The sequence below is a fragment of the Anser anser genome (assembly GCF_964211835.1).
Source record: "Anser anser genome assembly, chromosome: 19".
NCBI lineage: Eukaryota > Metazoa > Chordata > Aves > Anseriformes > Anatidae > Anser > Anser anser.
In genome coordinates, this window is record NC_139740.1 from 10,665,982 (window position 1) to 10,687,342 (window position 21,361).

At 46.5% G+C, this 21,361-nt stretch overlaps 2 protein-coding genes across 14 annotated transcripts in view; both read left to right on the plus strand.

Annotated features, from left to right (window-relative positions):
• The window catches only part of ANKFN1 (ankyrin repeat and fibronectin type III domain containing 1), a 225,121-nt gene that overhangs the window by 138,443 nt on the left and 65,317 nt on the right, over positions 1 to 21,361 (plus strand). For 12 of the 13 annotated variants that reach the window (XM_083805345.1, XM_083805343.1, XM_083805341.1 and 9 more), the window contains 3 exons: positions 100 to 222; positions 8,125 to 8,242; positions 14,295 to 14,521. The gene's annotated coding sequence lies outside the window, so the exon portion shown is untranslated. Of the gene's footprint in view, positions 1 to 99; positions 223 to 8,124; positions 8,243 to 14,294; positions 14,522 to 21,361 lie in introns of those variants that run through there. The other variant, XM_083805342.1, reaches the window with a different exon arrangement.
• Positions 14,959 to 19,503, plus strand: NOG (noggin). Its single transcript, XM_083805459.1, has one exon. The coding sequence runs from the start codon at positions 18,218 to 18,220 to the stop codon at positions 18,887 to 18,889; it is 672 nt and encodes a 223-aa protein (XP_083661585.1). The 5' UTR covers positions 14,959 to 18,217; the 3' UTR covers positions 18,890 to 19,503.

Consider the following 21,361-nt stretch of genomic DNA (forward strand, 5'->3'; position numbering starts at 1 on the left):
GTGCCAACGTGCTCTGCGGGCTTCGCGGGGGGCTAATCCGAGTACCTATAAACGAGCGGGGTGAAAAAAAAAGCAACAAACCTCCCGTGTTTTCCACAGCTCCAGGGCACTTAGCCGCGGCCTGACAGTGGGCCGTGCGCTGGACTTGGTGGTGCATCACAAGAAGTTGGCCTGCGTGGATCGCGTCCTCATCACCAACTGCCTTGGCTGCTTGCCCCCCAGGTAGTTACTGTGCTCGGGGCTCTTAGGGGAGATGGGCTGTGGTGTCCCCGGGGGTGGTGGTTTCTGACAGAAACACGGTGGTTTGTGACAGAAATGGCTTGGCAGGCGTCCCCTCAGCACCTCAACATGGTGTCATAGCATCTCAATCTCATGGCCACAGCCACCAGCCATGATTCACTATACAGGGATCTGCATCTTGCCTTAGAAAAGCTTTCCAAATCAAAAGAGATCAAAACCCACTGCACTCAGTCATTAGGAAACACCTGAAGTGCAAAAACATTCAGGCATGGGCCCACATGGATGAGGTATGTCGACAATCCAGGGCAGTTTGTGTGTCATCTGCGTTGAATGAGCCTCTGGAACACCGTTTGTACATGCATTCTTGGCAAAGTTAAACTCATAAAGATTACTCTGTTTGAGTGATTGCATCACTGCAGGTTTCTGAGTGACTCCAAACTCAAGATGCATATTTTAAATCTCCCCTGCTGTTGCTGATAATTTGTTCCATATTTACCATATTACTTAGTACTTGCAAATGGGTTTTTTAGAATGTAAATGTTAATTAAATTAAATAGCCATGGCCACAGCAGGTCAACTCATCTCTGACCCTTAATGTCATTGCAATCCTTGCTTTTAACTTTCAGGATTAATTTAGCACTATTGACTTCCTCCTGCATTAATCCATTTTACTTGAAAAGAAATTGAGCTTTCTTTCATGTTTGATCTCAGATAATAATTATTTCTATGTTGAGCCTTGTGTTAACATTGGGTCCTAAACGTTTTCAAAGGACTCAGCTAGTGAAACTGTATCATTTGTTAAAATATAAATAGGTGATACATAGAAAATACAGTTCTGGACTTTTTCAAAGACCACAGTTCTTATGATATCCACATCTGTAAAGCGAGGATTTGGGTAAGAGTTTAGGTAAAACAGAGTAAAATAAAGGCTTAATGCAACAAGCTTTTAAAACCACATTTACACAGCTGGAGTTTGTATGGTAATATTTTTCCTTAAGTAAAGCTTAGCAAAATCCCACAGTATCAGGAAAAAGAGCATTTCAGAAGAAAATTATCTCACGCACAGGTCTCTACAGTCATTTCAGGGTTCTACAGTAATTTCATCCAATGCTCAGTATTGTATCTTTAAAATCCATTGAATAAAATAATACTAAAAGTGCCTTAGTTATCATTTATGAGTAGAGTATTCTTTATGTACTTGATGATAACTTTTACTTTGGAGCAAGTATGAAGTCAATGAGATCCATGCTGTTGGGGCCACTAATGAGCAAGCTGGTGAGAGGTCCATTGTTTTTGTGACAGATTTATTATTTCACTTTCAACAAGTCCTACATTATTTGCTAAATCAATTTACATAAAAACAGCTCAACCGATGCTGAGAAAAAAGTATTTTAGTTTTGGCAATTAATTTTAAAAACAAACAGGATTCACTTTAGCATCTACTGAAGCCATGAAAGCTGGAGAGAAGTCAGTTGTCTTGAGCAGCAGCTACCTGATTACATTCCAAGTAGTCAATAATCTAGTTTTCAGCTTTCATGTTAAAAATCTCATTTGAAGTGGCAAATTTAATGTCTTTCGCTGGTATTTTTCTTGGTAAATGTCTCCTCTACTTGTGGTTTAATGAATTATTTTAACTTTAATTCTTCGCCAGATTACCAGATTTACCACATACAGGTCCATGTTAATGCATATTAATACACACAGTAAAGTATTTCGTCCTGTTCAGACTTCAGAAGGTTCAGAAGGATCAGCAGAGATTTATAAGAATGATTCAGGGATTGGAAAACATACCTTGGAGCAAGATACTTAAGCAACTCTTTCTAGTTCATTTAACCAAGAGGTGACTAAGAGCTGTTAGCTCCTATTTGGTGTGTAGGTTTGTGAGATGGATGCTTCAGACTGTAAAGGTGCCTTAACCTTTGACGAGAATTGACAAGAAACTGCATTGTGAGACCCAGTGTCTGAATACTGAAGTTTTGAGCAGAAATAGTGAGTATAAGTGACTTTTGTAGAAACTTTACTGAGAATCAATGTGCTCTTTGCATTGAACTGCCTCTCTAAATTCACATTTCTTACTGGACATAGAAAAGTTAATTATCCCCCCAGATACTGTTTTTTAAGTAAGGGAAAGAAAAGAAAAAAAAAAAGGCTTGTGATGATCTCTAGAAATATCTTTAATACATATGCCATAAGATACATATACCACAGCATGTATTCCCATGAACAATTTTTATGAGGATTAAAATAGTTTGCATTTGGCCTTATACATGTATTATTCATATTTTCTGCGAAAGATGAGGGAAATGAAAAAAGTCATTAAAAGAAAAATCAATTAGGTGGTTAGCCCAGTTTGTGGGCCTAAGGTCTGCTTTCTTAAAACATCTATGTGCAAAGTAATAAGAAAAAATGAGGAATGGATTGAACTTTGTCCCTGGAAAATGTCTCTTGTATTGGGACATTTTTTAAATTCAAAAATACCCGTTGAATACTGTTTCATACTGGATGATGTAGTGTAGCAATTCCCTACTTTAATATGAGATTAGTGGAAAAAGAACCAATTGTCCCCATTCCCTTATAACTTCACAATGTACCTTTGATATTAGGTATTTTCAGAATACGTTGAGCTAGTCTTGGTGGTGTAACAGATGTCTCCTGCTTTAATTCATACATAAATTATTTCAATAAACATTGTTAATTAGTCTAATAGCCTGCATGTTAGCAGCCACTGAAATGAGGTATACTTCACCCTTAAAAGGTTTAGACTCCACAAATTCTGCCATGTGATGCTTAGCAGTTTATTACTAATGTGATATTTTGTGGACTTCACAAAAGTAACTGCCCTTTTGTAATAAAAATAACAGCTGTGGAAAAAAATGGGCAGCTGGGCTGTACCTGTCCTTCTGTCCTTTCTGTCCCTGTCCCAGTCTGCAGAGCCCTGCTGGAAAACGCTGCAAATAGCCTGGAGCTTGGCTAGTTCAGGGAACAAGTAGGTGTTCTCATCAGTCATGTTCTCTTCCACCGGGAGCAAGCGCTTCAGTGACTGACCTCACTGCCTGTGTGTTAGCCCACCTGTTTTTGGGAGCAAATCCTTCAGCTCCCTGCCGAGCCCACTGCAGTCAGCGGCCGGAGAACTTCGCATTCCCTGAGACCTGTGGGAAGGACACTGGAAAACTATTGGCAGTTTGCGTGATCTTTACTTAAATCTTCCAGCCTGAACAAATACACGGCGCTGACTCTATCCCATACCCTCTAGCCTGGTGAGAAGGCACAGGTTGAAAGAGCAAATAAGCAGAGTTTGCTGATACCTCGGTGTGAGTTAATGGGGGACAGGCAAAAACACTTAGAGGAGCACTAAGGCTACCGAACAAATAAATTGGGACTTTGCGCTTGGAAATGAAGTTGAGACAGGACTTCACTTTTTGAAAGTGAAGGACACTGGAAGCTGAACAGCCCCACTAAGAGGGGAGCTTCTGGGAGACGAGCACAACTAAAAGCTGCCTTTTTGGCTTCAGTTTGACTGGGCTAGAGGTTGGCAGAATGAAGCTGACAGCGAGGGCTTTAAAAATCCCATCCCTGCCCTTTTAGTTTTGTGGGTAATACATTCCCTCAGGCAGTGTGAGTTTACATAGCAGCACACCTTTAAGTACTTGCATGCTGGTTTTGAATATTGACTCATGCTCTTCCTCAGATGCTCTTCTTTAGTTGTCTGTAGGCAGATTTATAAATTATCTGCCGAGGTTTATTTTGCTTATGTGCTTTCTTTAAACATGCTTAGACTTAGAAGATATTTAGTCAGTATCTTTGTCTCTTTAAAGACATTTGCTGTAATGTATTGCTCTCACTATTAGCCTTTGGCTTTCTCAGAAACTCATAAAACTCTCTTCACTGCTTGCCATAGAGACTGCCTGCTTGCTAACTGTGTGCTGTTTGTCAAGGTGCCTCTTCTTCCCTAGTTCAGCTTCTTGAACAGAACTTTGTTGGCCACAGTAAGCAGTTAAGTAGCTAAATGTCTATTCAATGAGTGGCCCGCCAAGTTACCAACGCAAGCATATTTTTGTAAAGAAACATGCAGCTCAACTTGTGGTGGCCATTGAGAAGCTTAGCTGCAAAAACATCAACACCACAAGGACACAATATTTTTCTCCTGATTACAACACATTCATTTACTTTGGAATTCTTGTGCCAGCTGAGGACTACAGGGCAGTGACAGTAGAAGAGTTGTCCAGATGCCAAGGAAAAGAGAGAACTGTATATGTACTCCTGTTCTGAAACGGTAGAGGATAGGGAGAAGGGCTGGGTAAGGATTCGAAAGAATACATTTCCATAAACTTGTTTCAAGGGAGTCCACAGATTGCTCCTGCAACAGATACCTGCAATGCTTTGAAGATATGTATGAAGTCCAACTGATTGCTAAATTCTGATGGTGTTGTTCACCCGATGAGAATGCAGAGATCTTCAGATTCAGAACAACTTTTCTCTTTTTTCCTTTTCAAATTAGATAAATGCTTGCATTTCAAATTAGGCGAGGAAGCCATCACATGAGGTATTTGTGGTGGGAGCAGTCCCTATAATATGCATCCCTAATGCCTGAGAGATAGTGGGCTCTAATATCTGACTGGTTTGTTCAGGTAGCAATGCAAAGAATGAACAAATAACTAAAGAAGAGATGTTGTTTTGTTTTCTGTGGAAAATTCAAATCACCATACCTGTCTATACCATATGTAAGGCATTTTTTTACTTCTTAATTATGTGATCATTTCTGTTTGAAGGCAACCTCTTCATCACTCAGCACTTTAAAAAGTTTTTAGATTCACTAGCAGTTCACTGCAGTGACTTTTTGAAAGAGACTGTTCATCAAAATGTATGGAGCGCAGGCTGCATAGCCTCGTGCATGGGCTGTACAGTTTTTTTCTGTATCTTAGCACAGTATATATAGGTTTTTTAAGCATTATTTTAAAACTCTTTATTTTTTTCTGTTTTACCTGCAAAATGCTTGAGCCAAGCATAGGTGTGCTGAAGCAGAGCAGCAGACAGCACTGTTTCATTGTCTTTCTCCTCTCATAGCTGTGTTGCCTCTTGGTTTTAACTTAGCTGTAGGCTTTTGTAGGGGCGGGACTGCCTTTTCGTAGGCATTTGTACAATACCAAACATGGTCGGTCCATGTCCAAGCTCTTAGATACTAAGATAAATCTTTGATAAATTTAGATAAATCTTTGAAAGGATATATATGTGTTATCTTAATAGTATCATCATGTGTGTGATGTCATTGTTATGGTTGGAGAAGTAAGACAAAACTACTGAGTATCCCCTAATTGTGGGTGTGCTTACTGAAGCCACCTAGGAGCTGATATTTCATATCAGTACTTCACATGTTCAAAGCACAGCTCCAGTTGGCTTGAATTGCAGCTGTTGTGGATGCGTGCCCTGCTATGAATGGCGTCCCAACTGAGGCTGCATAGCTTAAGCATTGTAGAAAATGAGACATACACATTAAGTGGCCACCTGTGGAAAGTTTTCAGTGGCTTACATGCTACCGTGCTGGGATTCTTTGGCAGAACACAGGGAGAACACATTGTGCTGGGGTGATGTTCAGGTCCTGCAAGAATTGCCTTTATCTTCTTGCAATCTTCTGATTCCTTCGCTACTTAGCATCTAATTCCTGTAACAAATTAGGGTCTTATTTCTGCAAGTCTCCTTTTGTTGTGTCCCCAGTGTCAGGTGCACGATCAGCAGGCTGCAGAGAGGACAAAGCCAGGCCACGCAGTGACTAAAGAAGTACCTGGGGAACAAACGGCGTTTGCTCTTGTGGTGAAAGCTGTAGCATAACGTGTGCGGACAGCTCTGGAGGGGGAGCTGTTTCTCAGACTGTAATGGCACCTGATATAACCTGATATTATCATTATCAAAAATGTTTCTTCCATGCTCACACAAAGGCCCTTCAGCTTCATTCCTTTATATATCGCCCTGCGGACTGAAGGATGTTGAGGGTCCTCTGTCCCCGGGACTGGTGTTTAAGAAACGGTGACTATTCAGATAAAGCTGTGAGAAGCCCTCCAAAAGCAGCACTTGTGTTAAATTTAGAAGGCTGCTTCTAAACTAAATTTTGTCCGTGTGGTATTTCCTTGCTGTGTGGATTACTTCGAGAAGTTGTGCAGAGAGCAACCGGTATTTCATGGTGCACAACTGTTCTCTGGAGCTACATTCTTACTTGTGCGTATTCCTTGCCAGTTGATAAGGCCACTGCTAGCAGCACTGCGGAGTTCTGTCACTGCCTTTCATGCAGCTGTGGTTGGAATCTCCCTTTCTAGTTGATGGATAACTTCCGCTCTAACGAAATCAGGAGATGCTATCCAGCCCGTGAGGCCATGCGGCCTGCCTCTGCCAACACCTTGCTGCTAAGAACTTGTTCTAAGCAGTGAGCCCTCTTCTCAGTTTTGCTGTTTTGTGACCATGGGCAAGCCAGTTCTGTAGTGCTCTGCGTGCTTTCATCTTCTCACCTTTTATCTGTGTCACCTCTTGAGGTGATCCAGAACGCATACCCTGAGCCACCCTTCAGTACAAGCGTAGTGCCTGCTGCAGAGGGATCCTGATTACGGTGCACCATTATTCACCTAGTACTTTTGGCTGAGAAAACAAAGTGAACCACTGACAGAAGAAGCTGAACTTGACAGAACAATCACAGAGCCAGTGTCAAGTACACATATCATAATGCAGAAAATGTGCGCTACTTTGTATGAAGGATTCTCTTCCCAAAGTCTCTGATAAATCTCTTTACGAAACCACAGCTGTCCTCGCACGCTGCTCTATTCATGTTCATGACGATTTGAGGATTTTCAAAGCAGCCTTTCAGCAAGGAGCCATTATTTCCCTGTGCTCTTAGCCCACAATACAATAGTCTTATCTCCTTTTACAAAATGGTTTATTTGCCCAGTGAATGGCATAGTTGAAGCCAATCAAATTGAAATGTCATTATAAGCAGCACCTGGCGTGGCACAGCAGGGTTTTAAAGCTGTACCTGGCATTTCAGAGCCCCGAGTTTGGTTTTCGGTTGTCATAGATCAATGCAACCACCTCTGCTCAGGCTGTGGCTGTCCACACCTGTATCTGGAATGAGCCTTGCAGGACAGCAGCAGCCAGCATGGGCCTTGATGGAGAGGGTGAGATGGGGTCCTCAACAGAACCAAACTCCTGTCTTCATTTCCAGCTGCCCTGCATCACAGCTCAGCATCTGGCTCTTCCCTGCACACACCGTAGTGTTGCCACTGCTCTGAGCAAGCGTGCACGCCTGGTCTGCTTCCTGCTGGCTTCACGGACATGACCGGTGCCAGGACAGTGACTCAGTGGCAGGGATCTGGAAGGAAGCTGTTCCCTGAGCGGATTGCTGCCCCGGAAGGCGAGCATTCACTGGCACTCAGCAGCAGCATCCCTCCTTTGGATGTCTGCTTGTGTGAGCACACACACGGCTGCTGCCTTTGGGTATGCATTTTCAGCAACTGAACAAACAGGGATATGAGGGAATCAAGAGACCTGATTGCTCTTTGCTGCTGTCTTTTGGAAGGCTCTGCTGCCCATTAAAATCCACGTGAACTTTTTCTGTCCCTTCACAGGCTTCTGGAATGAAGCCCTTTCCAGCGTCAGGATCTAAGCTGCAGGATCAGGCTCTTACCTTGAAAATCTGTGCATTAAGTGCCTTGTATCTTGTCTGTATAGCTGTTGAGCTAATCGATAAACACTTTACTGGTTACATTTATCCTCCCAAGCTGAGGTATCACGCACCACTGGCATTGAAAAGGCTGAATGATTTGCCCCGGTTCATGCTTTTGAATAAAATTGACAGCTATGAGATGGAAATGTTCAGCTCTTTTTTTTTTTAATTTGCCGCAGGAAAGATTTATCGGACAGAGGTGAAGTCTTTGACCCAGTTTTGTCCTGCCGGGGTCTCTCTGAACGCCTTCACAAGCTGCAGAGGGAGAGGAGGCATCCCAGACACCGATACTTTCAGGTACCTCTTTCTCTGTCAGTTCCAGCCACAGCACCCCAGCTGTGGGATCCCTCACTGGCCCTACATTTCAGCCTGCGCAGTGCTCTGGCAGGGCTGGGCAGCGACTGCAGGCAAACAGGGGCTCGGGGCAGCAGGAGCAACGGGCACCGGGCACCCCGAGGTGCCACATCCACCCGCAAAGAGCTTTGGGGCGCAGGGGGGTGCTCGGGATGCTGCAGTCCGAGGAGCTCTGCCGTCTGGGGGGGCTGCCAGCAGGACCCTGGCCGGGGGAAGCGCCAGGGTGGGAGCGGGGCTGGGGGGCTGCCGGGGCCCAGCCGGGAGGGCCGAGCTGGGCCCAGCCGAGGGCTGCGCGCCTCGCGGGGTGCCGGCGGCCCGCGGGCCTGGGGGCAGGGCGGCTGTCTATTTTTAGTGAGGGTTTTATAGAGTGGATCCCTGCGGTCTGGCTCCACACTGAAATATTGTCCTAGTCTCAATGACATAAACACAGGGCCAGCCTGTGATCCTGGCGCCAGCGTCAGCTTAGGGAATGTGAATGAAAGTACCAGTGGGGTCCAGGCAAGAAGGAGAAGAAAAAAATCCCGACTGTAATTACAAATAAATCCCAAACCCTTTCGCTCTCATGGCTCACTTAGTACAGCAAATAGCCTCTGATTCTCTACAAATAAGACCCAGCTTAGTTACTGACAGATCTACCAAGAGGCAGTTAATGGAATAATGACTAAGGGAAGCTTAGGGTAATTTACAAACGGTTCCCGGTGTTGGAGGGCGATCGCCCCCACCTCGCCCCCCACCCTGCTCCGGTCCTGCAGCAGTAAGCCACCGGGCAAGAGCTAAGCCCAGGCACACAAGGGGAAAGCTGTTTATTTATTTATTTGTTGAAGAGAGCTAACGCAGAACGATGACAGGCAAACTCCAATGCCTGGAGCTGAGTCGTGCCCCTGGAGTGAGTGATTGAGGTTGGAGTCTGCAAAGCAAGGTTATTCATACCTTCTGTTTTGATGAGAAGAGTGGAGAGATCTTAAATGAGAGTGGCATAAAAAGGCAGCTCTGCCATGAGACACTAAATGCAGCAGTGTGACATTCTCTGTCACAAAGGCAGGTCTCTTCTTCGAATCACTTGTCCAAATCAATCCCTAATATTTGAGTTAAAGCATTCAGTGTGCTTACAGAAGTTAACCTTCATGTTCGAAGTATGCAGAACTCTTGTGGAACTTTCAGTGTTGTCACGGCAATTCTCTTTTTTGATTGGTTTTGATCTTTTTGTAAATAAAAACACAGCAGTGTTCCAAAGACACATTATCCCATCACGAATGGGAGTAATGGAGAGGCTGTTCCCGCATGGGAAGCAATCGCACACACGTGCACACACACCCATGTGCACACGTGCACGTGTATTCGTAGAGAGAACAAAACCAAATCTGTGCCTGGCATCTTATTGAACAGCTGATGTGTTTATTGTGAAAACAAGTCCTTTAAAAGTCGGTGTGACTTCAGAAGGCACACAAAACAGCAGCTTGAGTTGAAGTGTCATTATCTGAACCTTGCTTGAAAGAAAATGATCTTAAGACCAAGGTGTATGTGTGAAAGTCTAGCTGATCGTTAGTCCTGTGATGGGTGCTTTCTTCCTACTGTGCCATTGTAGGCTTTCTAAGTATCTGTGCTAAAAGGAGGAAAGTAGTAAACTTGTGAATATTTTTGAATGATAAAAAAAAGCCAAACGCCTCACTCAGGTTTACTGAAGGAAGTTGACTAAGCATAAGGGATGCTTTGCTCTGAGCATACTAGTAATTTGCGACCACCTCTTTCTTTGCTGTGGAGATGTTTGCTGCAGAGGTGTTCATCTTGTATTCCTCCTACAGCCCATGTCAATTCTCTTTCAGAGATGATGGTGTTGTAGGATGTTGCACTATCCCCCAAAATGGCTCTAAAAGCTTTTAACTCTATGCTGTAATTGATGTGTTATGTAAACTGCAATAAAGGAAGGATATTAAAAAGGATGGGGGGAAGACATATTTAATGAGGATGAGTAAACACACCCAAGATGTAACTGTAGATATAAGAAAAATAAAAGCAGCTGGGGGGCTTCTGAGACATTGTTTGTCTTGAAAGTGATGAGAAGAGGCACCATCAAAAGACTTGTTTTACTACAGTCATGCTTCATTATGGGGAAGGAGAGTGTGGGGAAGGGGAGGGGTGGGGGTTCCCTACGTGACCAGGTTGCCAGAAGAGGGAACCTAACTCGTTTGCATGGCCTAATTAATCCCTGAACCCAGTCAAAGCCTGAGTCAGAGGGAGAGAGCAAATGTCAGATCTGTGTCTGGGAAGCCTAGATTCATTATTTTACTCGCCTGGGTCCCTTTGCCCTCGCAAGCAAAGACTTGAAACTCCCAAGCGAAATGAACACGTCCCAGAGGTTCCTATTGAACATTGGCAAGTTTGGAATATGTCTCTTTTGTGTCTGTTTCTGTATGTGAATTAATCAGAAACCCCCATGTGTGTGTCTGTTTCATCATGTGGGAGAGAAAGTGGAAGTCTTTCCATTTGCCAATAAAGTTACGAGTTCCTTTGAAAATTATCCCATTGAACATAACAGCTTTTCACAGCCAACCCTGTCACTGTGAATTTGTATTTCGTGACATTTTGTGGAGGCTGCAAAGATAATGTTATGCACACAACTCTGGCTGATCATGGTGATCTACTTCTTTTTGAAGAGATCAGATTCCCTAAAGGGATGAAGCATAACAAGCAGGAAAGAAATGGTACATACGAAATGCTGAGGAAAGACGTGCAGCTTAATCTTTTTCTAGTTATTAAAAATCCTTCATTCTTGCAATTTCCTAGCCAGAGCAGATTTAAAGGATGATTAAATCAATGCTTTAATAAGGCAGTGATTTCCACTTTGCGGGACCTTCCTCTGTTGCATTTATTCTTGAGGCAAGACTATAGTCAGTTGTTTTATAGATATTCGGGTAAAAATGTGCTCCTTGAGTACTCTGTAGCCAAAATATTTCTTGTGTTCACAAAGTGCAGCCCTTCTAGATTTGGTCAGGGGGTTCTGAGTTCAATATATTTGTGATCCCGCTTCCCCTGGCTCTCTGGTCAGGTTTAGACCCTGCCTTAGGGATTTTGTGCTTCCACAAACCCCGTGAGTCTTTTGGAACATTTTGCCCCAGTATCTGAGGCAACATTTACTGGGTGCTGGGAACCTGGGGACTCTGGGCTTAGTTGATAGAAATACTTTTAAAATAAGTTTAATTTTCCTTCATTCACAACGAAGTGGCTAAATATGATGTAATCGGATTTATTTTTTCCTCTTCGCCCCCACTGGAGCCAGGAAAATGAAGTAGTTGAAAGAAAAGGGGTTGTCATTTTCAGTCAAGCAGCCATTCATCACATAGCATTAGACAATTAGCAATAAAACATTTCAAGGGCTCCATTGGTGCTAAAAGGGCGAGAGGGTCTTTTTAAATATCAGAGGTGGGAAATGTTATGTATCAGGGTTATTCAGTAGCTGGCATCAATGAATCACTCACATGCACACAGGGCTTGATTGGGGGGGTTGCTGTATTTTTCGCTTCATTGAATCTCTGTCACTCAGTTGTCTTTGCTGTTTTATAAAGAAAGGAATAATAAAAAATTGGTTTACCTCAGTAGATGTTTATCTTAATAAGCTATCTGGCAAAAAAAAAAAAAAAAGATAAATACATTCCTACTTGTCATGTGTGTATATGTGTAATATATGCTGCAACAGGGAGTTTGTTTGGATAAACAGTGTTGCCTGTGTGGAAAATCAAATCCCCGTCAGGAGCCATAGCTTGTAAATGTAAGTGTCATTTTTTAACATAAAAAATGCCTTGGTTTCTGTTTCATCTTTGCCAATTCTCCCACTGGCCTCTCTCTTCATAATGAATTGGTCTGTAAACTGCGAGACACTCAGCCAGCTCGGTCTCTTCTCTTGACTGCTGAGATGTTAATATTTGGCACAAAAAGCAGGATGGTTAGCTGGGGTAAGAGGAGGGGGAGGATATTAAAAAAGCTTTGGGTTTCTTCTGTTGCAAACCTTTTGCAGGAATAAATAAATAAATAAATAAAATGTTTAATTCCTCCAAGTGGGGTTGCAGCCAAGAAAACTGTTCTGAGAGATTCAGATTTACGGCAGAAAACACTGCTGAGAGAAAAAGCGAGAGACAGAGACAGTGGAGTTCCACCTCCCATGATATATAGAGCCAAGGGGAGGTATAAATACCCGCCACTTCCCGGACCCTCTTTTAAAAAAAAAGACAAACACCCAGGATCCTGTCTCTGGCTGGCTTGCAGCAAGGCGCCCTCATAAAAGCTAAGATAAACAGTTTATCAGCAGATGAATGCACAAGCCCTGTTCTCAAGACAAAAGTCTATACCTTACGAAAAATCCAGGAGCAAGAGGAGAGCAGGCTGAGAATCAGGGAGGCATGGTATTTGAAGAGCATGAACGACATGAAATCATGAAATGGGAAAAATAGAGCAGTTCTGTAAGGACCTTGCAGGATTTTTTTTTTCTCTTCTTTCACAGCTGTCTTTTTTTCTTTTTTTTTTTTTAAAGAAATGTATACATTTGGCAAGTGTCAAGTCTGTTCTTTACATATAGCTGTACTTAGAGAAGACTAAAAAATAACTTCTATTTGTTATTTGGGGGGCTTTTTTTTTCCTTTTTATTGCTTTAATGCATCAGTCGCCCTAGGATTTACTCCACTATAAAACATTCATTCCAGAGCTTAGTTTCAAAATACATTATTTATATATCATTTATCACTGCAGATACAGGTTCTTGGCCAAATGCATCCATCCCTGTGTCTATTCTATTGGGATTTCAAGGCAGAACTTCACTCTCTCAAAAAAAAATGTTTACCTTCCAAAGCATGTGATCCATAACTGTTTTCTTTCAGAGTAGCTGATCACCTACTAGCATTGTGTAGTCCATTAAAACACTCCTTACCCCACAGCCCTTTATGCGAATTTGGAAGGGGAGAGGAGAAGTGAACGAGGTACCTTGAGATGCTGCACTGTGTTTCAAAGGCCCGGCTACATCTCCCTGACCCTTTCTGGACTAGTGGATGCAGCCTGGAAGCAGTGGAGCAGTGGTGCATGGATTGTTGGGTGCGGTCACACGTGGCCTGCAATAGCTAAAAATGTGGGTTGGGTGGATGTCATGTGGCGTATATGAGCTACATCGAATGTCTGTGCATCTCCTTAGGAAATATTTTAGGGATTCACAGTTTAAAAAAAAAAAAAAAAGTTGAAAATTAGATCTTAAGGAGTTTCTTACAAAATGTAAAGGGGTGTGACAAAGGGACAGGGAGTTGGCCTAGCAGCTAACTAGGACATAAGAGTAATATTTGAAATCAGTTGTCTGCTCTGTCAGTCACAGATTTCCTCTGTAATTTTCATAAGATACTGGACTCTCCTCTGCACTGATACAGGTTTACTCTAATCAGGCCCTCCAGCATTTCCGTGAAGGAGGCAAGGACTGGCATTCCTGCTCTACAAATAAGGAAAGCAGAAAGCTAGGAAATGTATTGCCCAAAGCCATATGAGAAATTTGCATGAGAGCTATGCAGAGGATTTATTTGGTTGTGTTGTTGGTTTTGCTTTATTTAACAAACCATCGTCTCATATGCCAGCGCGTTTTTGAAAATAAGAAGTGAGAGGCAACGAGTTCATGATCTGTGTTAAAATAATCTTCAAGTATAAGGGAAATAAGGATGGTTGTGAGGAAGTCTCCTCTCCTAAGGAAGACACAGCTTTTCTGAGTGCACTTGGCATGGTTCTTCCTCCTCCCGGTGTTGTAGTGGTTTGTTACTTTCTGAGGGATTTGCTCCGTGCTATTTGCTTATAGACCAGGCTGATTCAAGCCCATGCACTGAGAGCAGCGTGGCGGCCCTGAGTGCGGGGTTGGGTGGGTAAGTAGGGTCATTTCCCTTAGACTGAATGGGAAACAAATCTCTCCTGAGTTCTTTTTGTGCATCCTTGCTGTTGTGGACTGAAATCAGATCCTTACATAATGTGTTTTCAGAGCTGTGCCTCCAGAGTCATAACGGGGCAGGCTGCATACCTCTTCTCTCCTCATCAGAGATGTGACCCTGCAGAAGCAGCATCTCAGCCTTGCCCACATTGGCTTCCTGCGTGCCTTGAAAGTTGTATTTGCTTTGTCTACTGAAAAAACACATTTTTACTACTGTCAGCACTCCAGAACCAATAAAGCTGAGGCGAAAAGAGTTGTTTCCTCCTCTGCTTCATGCTCCATTGCCAGTAGAGTGACCACCTAAGGCCTCTACGAGCCGCTGGCCTCTCTCCCTATACCAGGCAGGGCTGGCATCATACACAGAGTCTGGATCAGGCCCCTTACCTCTGAGCTTCATTTACTGCTGTTTTCAGCAAACCCTGCACTGAACCCGTTTGATGGGCATCCAAATCTCTTTTCCCTCTGACCCAGAGGCTTCTGGCAGAGCTGTTACTGGCAGCTCTTCCCCAGTCCTGCTATCAGCCATTCCACCAAGAAATTCTTGGGCCACGAGCGACTTCTGTCACTTCTGCTTCCCTCGAGCTCTTGCGGTCTCGCCAGGAGTGTGGTGCTCCCCACGCAGGCATCTGCACCGGAGGAGTTCCCAAGCCCCAGCCTGCCCCGCTCAGGACCACCAGCCGTCAGGGAGGCAGCCTGTCCGTCCTTCCTCCTACCTGCAACTGGGGGCGGCAGCGTAAGGGCTTTGAGTGCCTCCTTGGGAGCGTGGTTTTGAATTAGAATCTTAAACACACACCTGGCATGAAGCAGACAGGACAGAAGCTTTATAGGCTTTATTTTTAGACTCTGAGACGGGTAGCTAAAAAAGTGTTTTTAACTGAGCTGAGTAAAACCAAATTTATTAGTAAAGCAGAAATACAAGACATCACGATGTAACTTCAGAATTTTTGCTTTCTCTTCAAAACACTTGTGCTTTAACCTATTGTTGGGTTTTGTGCCTTTGTTTAAACAAGGTAGTTTAAGAGCAAATTCCCAAACATTTGCACAGAGCTACAGGTTACAACCTTTCCCAGCTTTTCCTTGGCCAGCATTGCCATGTACACAATGAAGAGGAACTGGCCCATACCAGCAGCAAATTTTCGCAGTAATTTCATTGGGAAAACGATCTGATCCAACCTAATATTTGACTACTTTCATAGAACTCTTTTAGAAAGAAGTGGAAGTGTGTCAACAAAGACTCCCAAAAAGAAGGAGAAAGGAGGAGGGGATCCAAGGAGGAGCAGTTTCTCTGTTCCTTGGACACGTAACACTGCACACTCCCGTTTTTGTAGTTGGTCAGAAGTCACAGCCTGAATGAAATCCCTCCCCAAACGGTTCCAGTTCTCGCTGTGAAATGAGACTGGCCGGAGGAAGGAAGATAGTGAGGAAAGAGCCAGACAAGCAGGCAACCCAAAAACCATTAACCCCTTGCTAGGATTCATCACCCATCCTCACCACCTCTCCTTCCTGAAATCAGGCACGCCGGGCAATACTACAAAACAGAGCGATGCTGCAGCAGCGCAGTTGAGCAGGTACATCAACAGTTTCACATCCTTGATCCTTGACAGAACCCAGCATTGCTTCCACTGCCGGGAAGTGGATCAGCCGATGAGCTCTGAGTGTGGGCTTAGGCTCCGAAACACGCAATTCCATTTTGTCCTGTGGGGTGACCAAAAAAAGGAAGGTGAAGGAATGAAAGGGGATGAACAGACCTTCACCAGCTCAGCTCTGAGACAGAGGAGCTGCTTCCAGAGGGCATCTCCCAGCAGGCAGGAGTGGAACCAGCACATGAACAGGCCAAGACCCACAGCGAGAACTTGAGCCAGAAGCAGCAGCGCCTGAGCAACCTGCTGGGTCCGTGCAGACCTGAGCACCTCCATGTCCTGCTGGCAGGCAGTTAAGTAACCAAGTCACATCCAGTTAAAGACCAAATCCAGCACAAAGTCTGTCTTCGTTTCCTGGTCAATTGCTACTCCTTGAATTTTGGGGGATCTTATTTTGAAAGACTGGAGGTGTGGCTTCTCCCTTAGTACAGACAACTTGAATGCCAAGTTTCAGCGATGAACGTTCATCAGGTTCTGGATGAAGGTAGAGACCTGAACTACCAGGTGAAAAAATACCTCCTAAAACTCCAGCAGATCCTGCGCTGACATGGTAGTGGCAAGTGTCACCGTGAGGCTCCTTTTCCAGTGCAGAACGTGGGTTGGTTTTCCATCCTTTTCATGTCAGTTATTTCAGTTCTGTAGTGTTTATAAAATGCCCTACCTGCTCAGGAATAAACAAAAGTAAGATTTAAAGCAACATCGCACGAAGTTTAGCTTAGGGAGTGAAAATAGATGACAAAAATACAGTTAACTCTTAGACAAACAGCTCACCCTGGGTAATACAGTCTATACGTTGCTTTCCTTAAGACCCTAAGTTTGAAGAGTAACATTTAAACAGACGCATAAATAATTTAGGAGAAACGGCAAAGCTTCAGCCCCATTAAACTCAGGCTCCCGAGCGCCTAACAGCCTGCAGCAACGGCATGCAAGCACTCGAGGCGATTGTCCCGAGGTCTCAGCAGCCCGATCGCCTCCCCTGCCAGCAGGCCGGCTGCCTGCCCTTACCGAGGGGAACTTACCCCGGCCGCGGGCCCGCTCCTGCCGCCGGTGCTGGGGGGCTTCGGGGCATGCCCTCCGCGCAGCTCCCGGCCCCAGCCCCCGCAGAAGCCCCGGCACACCCGGGGCTCTCCTCTCCGCCTCCCCCGGCCCCCCGCTTCCCTCCCGGAGCTGCTTTCTCTCGCCGAGCCGAGCTCCCCGGGGCTCCCCGTTCTGCCGGCGGAGGCGCTGCCCGGGGCGGCCCCGCTCGCCCTGCCCGTGCCCGGCGCGGAGCGGAGCGGAGCGGCGCCGCCAGCAGAGGGCTCGCTCCGCCCGGGAAGGTGCCGGCAGCGGCCCCCCGGCCGGGCGCGCAGTGGGAATTAGAGCAGGGACCCCCCCGGGGCTCCCCCCCAGCGGCCAGGTAGCGCTGGCCGGGGCAGGGGAGCAGGAGCGGGGCAGGCTGCGCTCCGCCGCCAGCAGCGCTGCGCCCATGGGGTGACCGGCGCCAAGGCCACCCGTACCCCTGCTCCTACCCCTGCCCCTGCTCCTACCCCTGCCCCTGCTGCTACCCCTGCGCCTGCCCCTGTCCTTGCCCCCGTCCCAGCCCCAGCCCCAGCCCAGCCCCGGCCCCTGCAGCATCTCCCGGGGCGCGGCGGCGGCGGGCGGCGGGGGGGAGGCGGCGGCGGCTCCCGCCTGCAGCCTTCCCCAGCAGAGGGTGTCTGCCGGGTGGGAAGGGGGAAGCTCTCCTGGACTTTTGTGGGAGTGGGGGTTGCGTTGTGTGTGTGGTGGTTCTTTTTTTAAGGGGGGTGGGGTGGGTTAGAAGAGAGTCTGTGGTTTCCATGGAGATGAAGCTGAAAGTGCAGGAAATTTAAAGGCTTTGGGTCCTTGCAAAGCAGACAAACTGGTGCCAACGTGCGTGGCTGCTGTTGCTGCTGAGGAGGCTGCTTTGCGAACGGCGGAGAGGAACGGGGAGGAAGAATCGGCAACAACTTCTTCCACACGCACGGGCAGACGACGCGGAGCTGCAGCAGCGAGCAGAATTCGCAACAAAAAGCGGCATCTCCCCTGCCCGGGGAGGGCGAAGAGAAGCAGCAGCAGCGGCAGAATTTTGGAGCGGCTCCACCAGGAGAAATTTTACAGAGAGGCTTGCAAGAGAGCGTGTTTGCAGGGGGCTTGCTCTCCTGGCATATTCGGGGGCCGTCTTTGCTGGTGGCGCGGGGAGCGGAGGGGATCCCCCGTAAAGACACGCTATTTTGGATATCCCCGTACAAGTTTTCTGATGCATTTGCTCGCACCTTCTTCCCCTGCCGTTTGGTGAACCCAGCCCCCCTCTCCCCCCCCCCCACCGGTCTCCCAAGGATGGATCATTCCCAGTGCCTTGTGACTATATACGCCTTGGTGGTTCTGCTGGGTCTCCGGCTAGAGCAAGGCGCCTGCCAGCACTATCTGCACATCCGACCGGCTCCCAGCGACAACTTGCCCTTGGTGGATCTAATCGAGCACCCGGACCCTATCTTCGACCCCAAGGAGAAGGATCTTAACGAGACCTTGCTAAGGAACCTCATGGGCGGACACTTCGACCCTAACTTTATGGCTATTTCCCTGCCCGAGGACCGGCTCGGGGTGGACGATCTAGCCGAGCTGGACTTGCTGCTCAGGCAGAGACCCTCGGGAGCGATGCCCAGCGAAATCAAAGGGCTGGAGTTTTACGACGGGCTGCAGCCGGGCAAGAAGCACAGGCTGAGCAAGAAGCTGCGCAGGAAGCTGCAGATGTGGCTCTGGTCCCAGACCTTCTGCCCGGTCCTATACACGTGGAACGATCTCGGCAGCCGCTTTTGGCCCCGGTACGTCAAAGTGGGCAGCTGCTACAGTAAAAGGTCTTGTTCAGTCCCAGAAGGCATGGTTTGCAAACCTGCCAAGTCCGTGCATTTAACGATCCTGAGGTGGAGGTGCCAGCGTCGGGGAGGGCAGAGGTGCACATGGATACCCATCCAGTACCCCATCATTTCGGAGTGCAAGTGCTCCTGCTAGGGCTGCCGCTCGCCCTTCTCGCCCCTTGCCTGGCGGACTCACGTGGACCTTTGCTGCAACAAAAATAAAAGACACTTGCTTTCTGGTTAACGTTGTAATGCACTGTAACGTGTAGGAGAATGTATATTGTGTGTATATATGGCACCGTTTTAATATACTATTAAAAGGTCAGTATTATACGTGAAATAATCAGCGTCTACTGTATTTTTAAGACTATTACCCTGATCGTTGCTAATGTATCTTTTTTTTTTTTTTTTGGTATTTATATTCCAGAGAGAAGTTGCTTCGCTTTGGCGAAGTAGGTTGGGGTTGTTGTTGTGTTTTCTTTTTTTTTTTTTAATAAAAGGATTAAAAAATACAAACCAGACTTTTTGATAAGAAAACGTTTTAAAGCTATTTTCCATTATACGGAAAGCGTGTGTGTGTGTTTCTTCTTCCTCCTTATGGACTTTAGATTAAAAAAAAAAAAGAATAAACGCCTAGAGCACAATGTTATTGTAAATAGAGAGAACAGTTTGAATGACTTTATCCTATGTAAATGAAGAGTATCTGCTATTTATTCTTTATATCCCTGTAGTAAAAGCGCAGCGCAGAATTAAAGTCAACCACTAAAACACGAGCCGTCCGCAGTCTGTTTGCTCTCTGCTCGGGCCGCCCCCGGGGGGGGGACACACACACGGGACACTTTCTTCTCCCCTCGCTGGGCGCCGGGGGGGTGGGAACGTGCCGGGGGCCGGGGCCGGAGAGCAGCAGGGCCCCCCCGGCCCCCCCCAGCCCCGCAGCGCCCCGGGGGGGTCCCGCTCGCCCCGCGTGGGGCCGCCCGCTGCCCGCCGCGCCCCTGGGGCGGACCCGCACCGCCCGCCGGCCTCGGGCTGCTGCTTTTTTTTTTTTTTTTTTTTTGTAACCGCTTGACATTTCATTTACAGCGGGACACGTGTCTTTCACACCTACCATTGTGGTGGGACACTGCTGAAACTTGACCCTTGGGCTCTGGGGGGTTGCAGAGCGCGCACACGGCGTTAGCCTGATCCTCTGCCAGCCTCGCACAGCCTCACGCAGCCTCCCCGGCCGGAGGCAACCCGGGAACCCTGCGGGCACCCGCCGGCCTCCGGGGCATCCTCCCGGGCACGGCATGGTCCGGAGGAGCACGGCACGGCTGGCCCGGCGCCTCCCGGCTCGGCACGGCCCGGCCCGGGACGCCGCTGCCCCGGCTCCAGCGCCCGGAGCCCCCCGGCCCCGCCGCCCCCGGCCCCGGGCTCCGCTGGGCGCTGCGGGGCCGCCGCGGGGAGGCCCCGGCGCAGCGAGCGAAGCGCTCGGCTCGTGCGGGCTGCCGGAGCCGCCGGTAGTATCTCGGAGATAGCGACTGCACAAACAGCCTCGCCACGTGCTCTTCAAAGGCTGCCTGACAGTGCAGAAAGAGCCTTTTCCTTATTTATCTTGGAATCAAAAAACTTAAAAAAAAAAAAAAAAACCTGCCAGCGAATCTATGCTAATTATTGTAACCCGTGGGGCTTTCATTGACACAGCCCAGCCCTGCTTCCTCTGTTTCGCGTATCTCTGAATGCATATTCATTCCCTCTCGCACTCTTTCGGTACGTTTTACCATCCGTCTCTTTGCTTTTAATTTCAACAGTTTGAAAAAAAAAATCAGATCTTGGGACATTTAGGGTATTCATTAACCTAGTGAAGAGGAACAGAGGCATTATTACTCACATAGAAGGCACCCTGCCCCCATGTCTATCTAAGGGTTCATTGTAAAAGGATTAAAAGTTAAAGACCTTCATCTTATGATTCTTTCATTTAATCTTCGTGGCGCCTGAAAGACATGCTGGATGGATGATCACATTTAAAATATTCCTAATGTCGGCTACCTTAGGACTCCAGGCAGGGCAAACAAACGTAATTTATTTCTAGAAGAAAGGGGATATTGAGATGTTTAAGTTTATGAACCACCATTACCATGTATATTTGTTAGGTTCTGACAAATACCCAAATAACATTAAAATCAGCCATTCATCACATATGAATTTATGCAAAACCTTCTATGCCTGGGGCCAATATTTTTTTAGACAGAGTTTCACTTGCAAAAAAAAAAAAAAAGTTTATTTAAAAAAAAAAAAGCCAAAAGCAAGAGTTTTTCATGACTGGTAAACACGAGAATTATGTGAACAGAAACTATTTCATGCTGGGATGGCAGCCAGGGACTCGGGAATGTCAACAAAAGTTCTCCGAAGGTTGAAAATGTCACTGGATTACAATACAAGGTCCTTTGCCCCATTAGCAAACTTTACTAAAGTAATATTCCCACTACATAGGGAGGGGACTCACCCAGTGATTTATCTGTCTGTGATCCGAGCCATGGGGCAAACAGAGGATTCATCTGGAAACCACCTCTGCCTGTTTGCTTGAGGATTTTACACTTCACGTGTGCAGAGATGTGTGTGTTTGTGGGTGTTACGTGAGTGTCAAATA

What these genes read in the sequence shown, in the direction of transcription:
- NOG (XM_083805459.1), top strand. Translation starts at nt 18,218, where the DNA reads ATGGATCATTCCCAGTGCCTTGTGACTATATACGCCTTGGTGGTTCTG.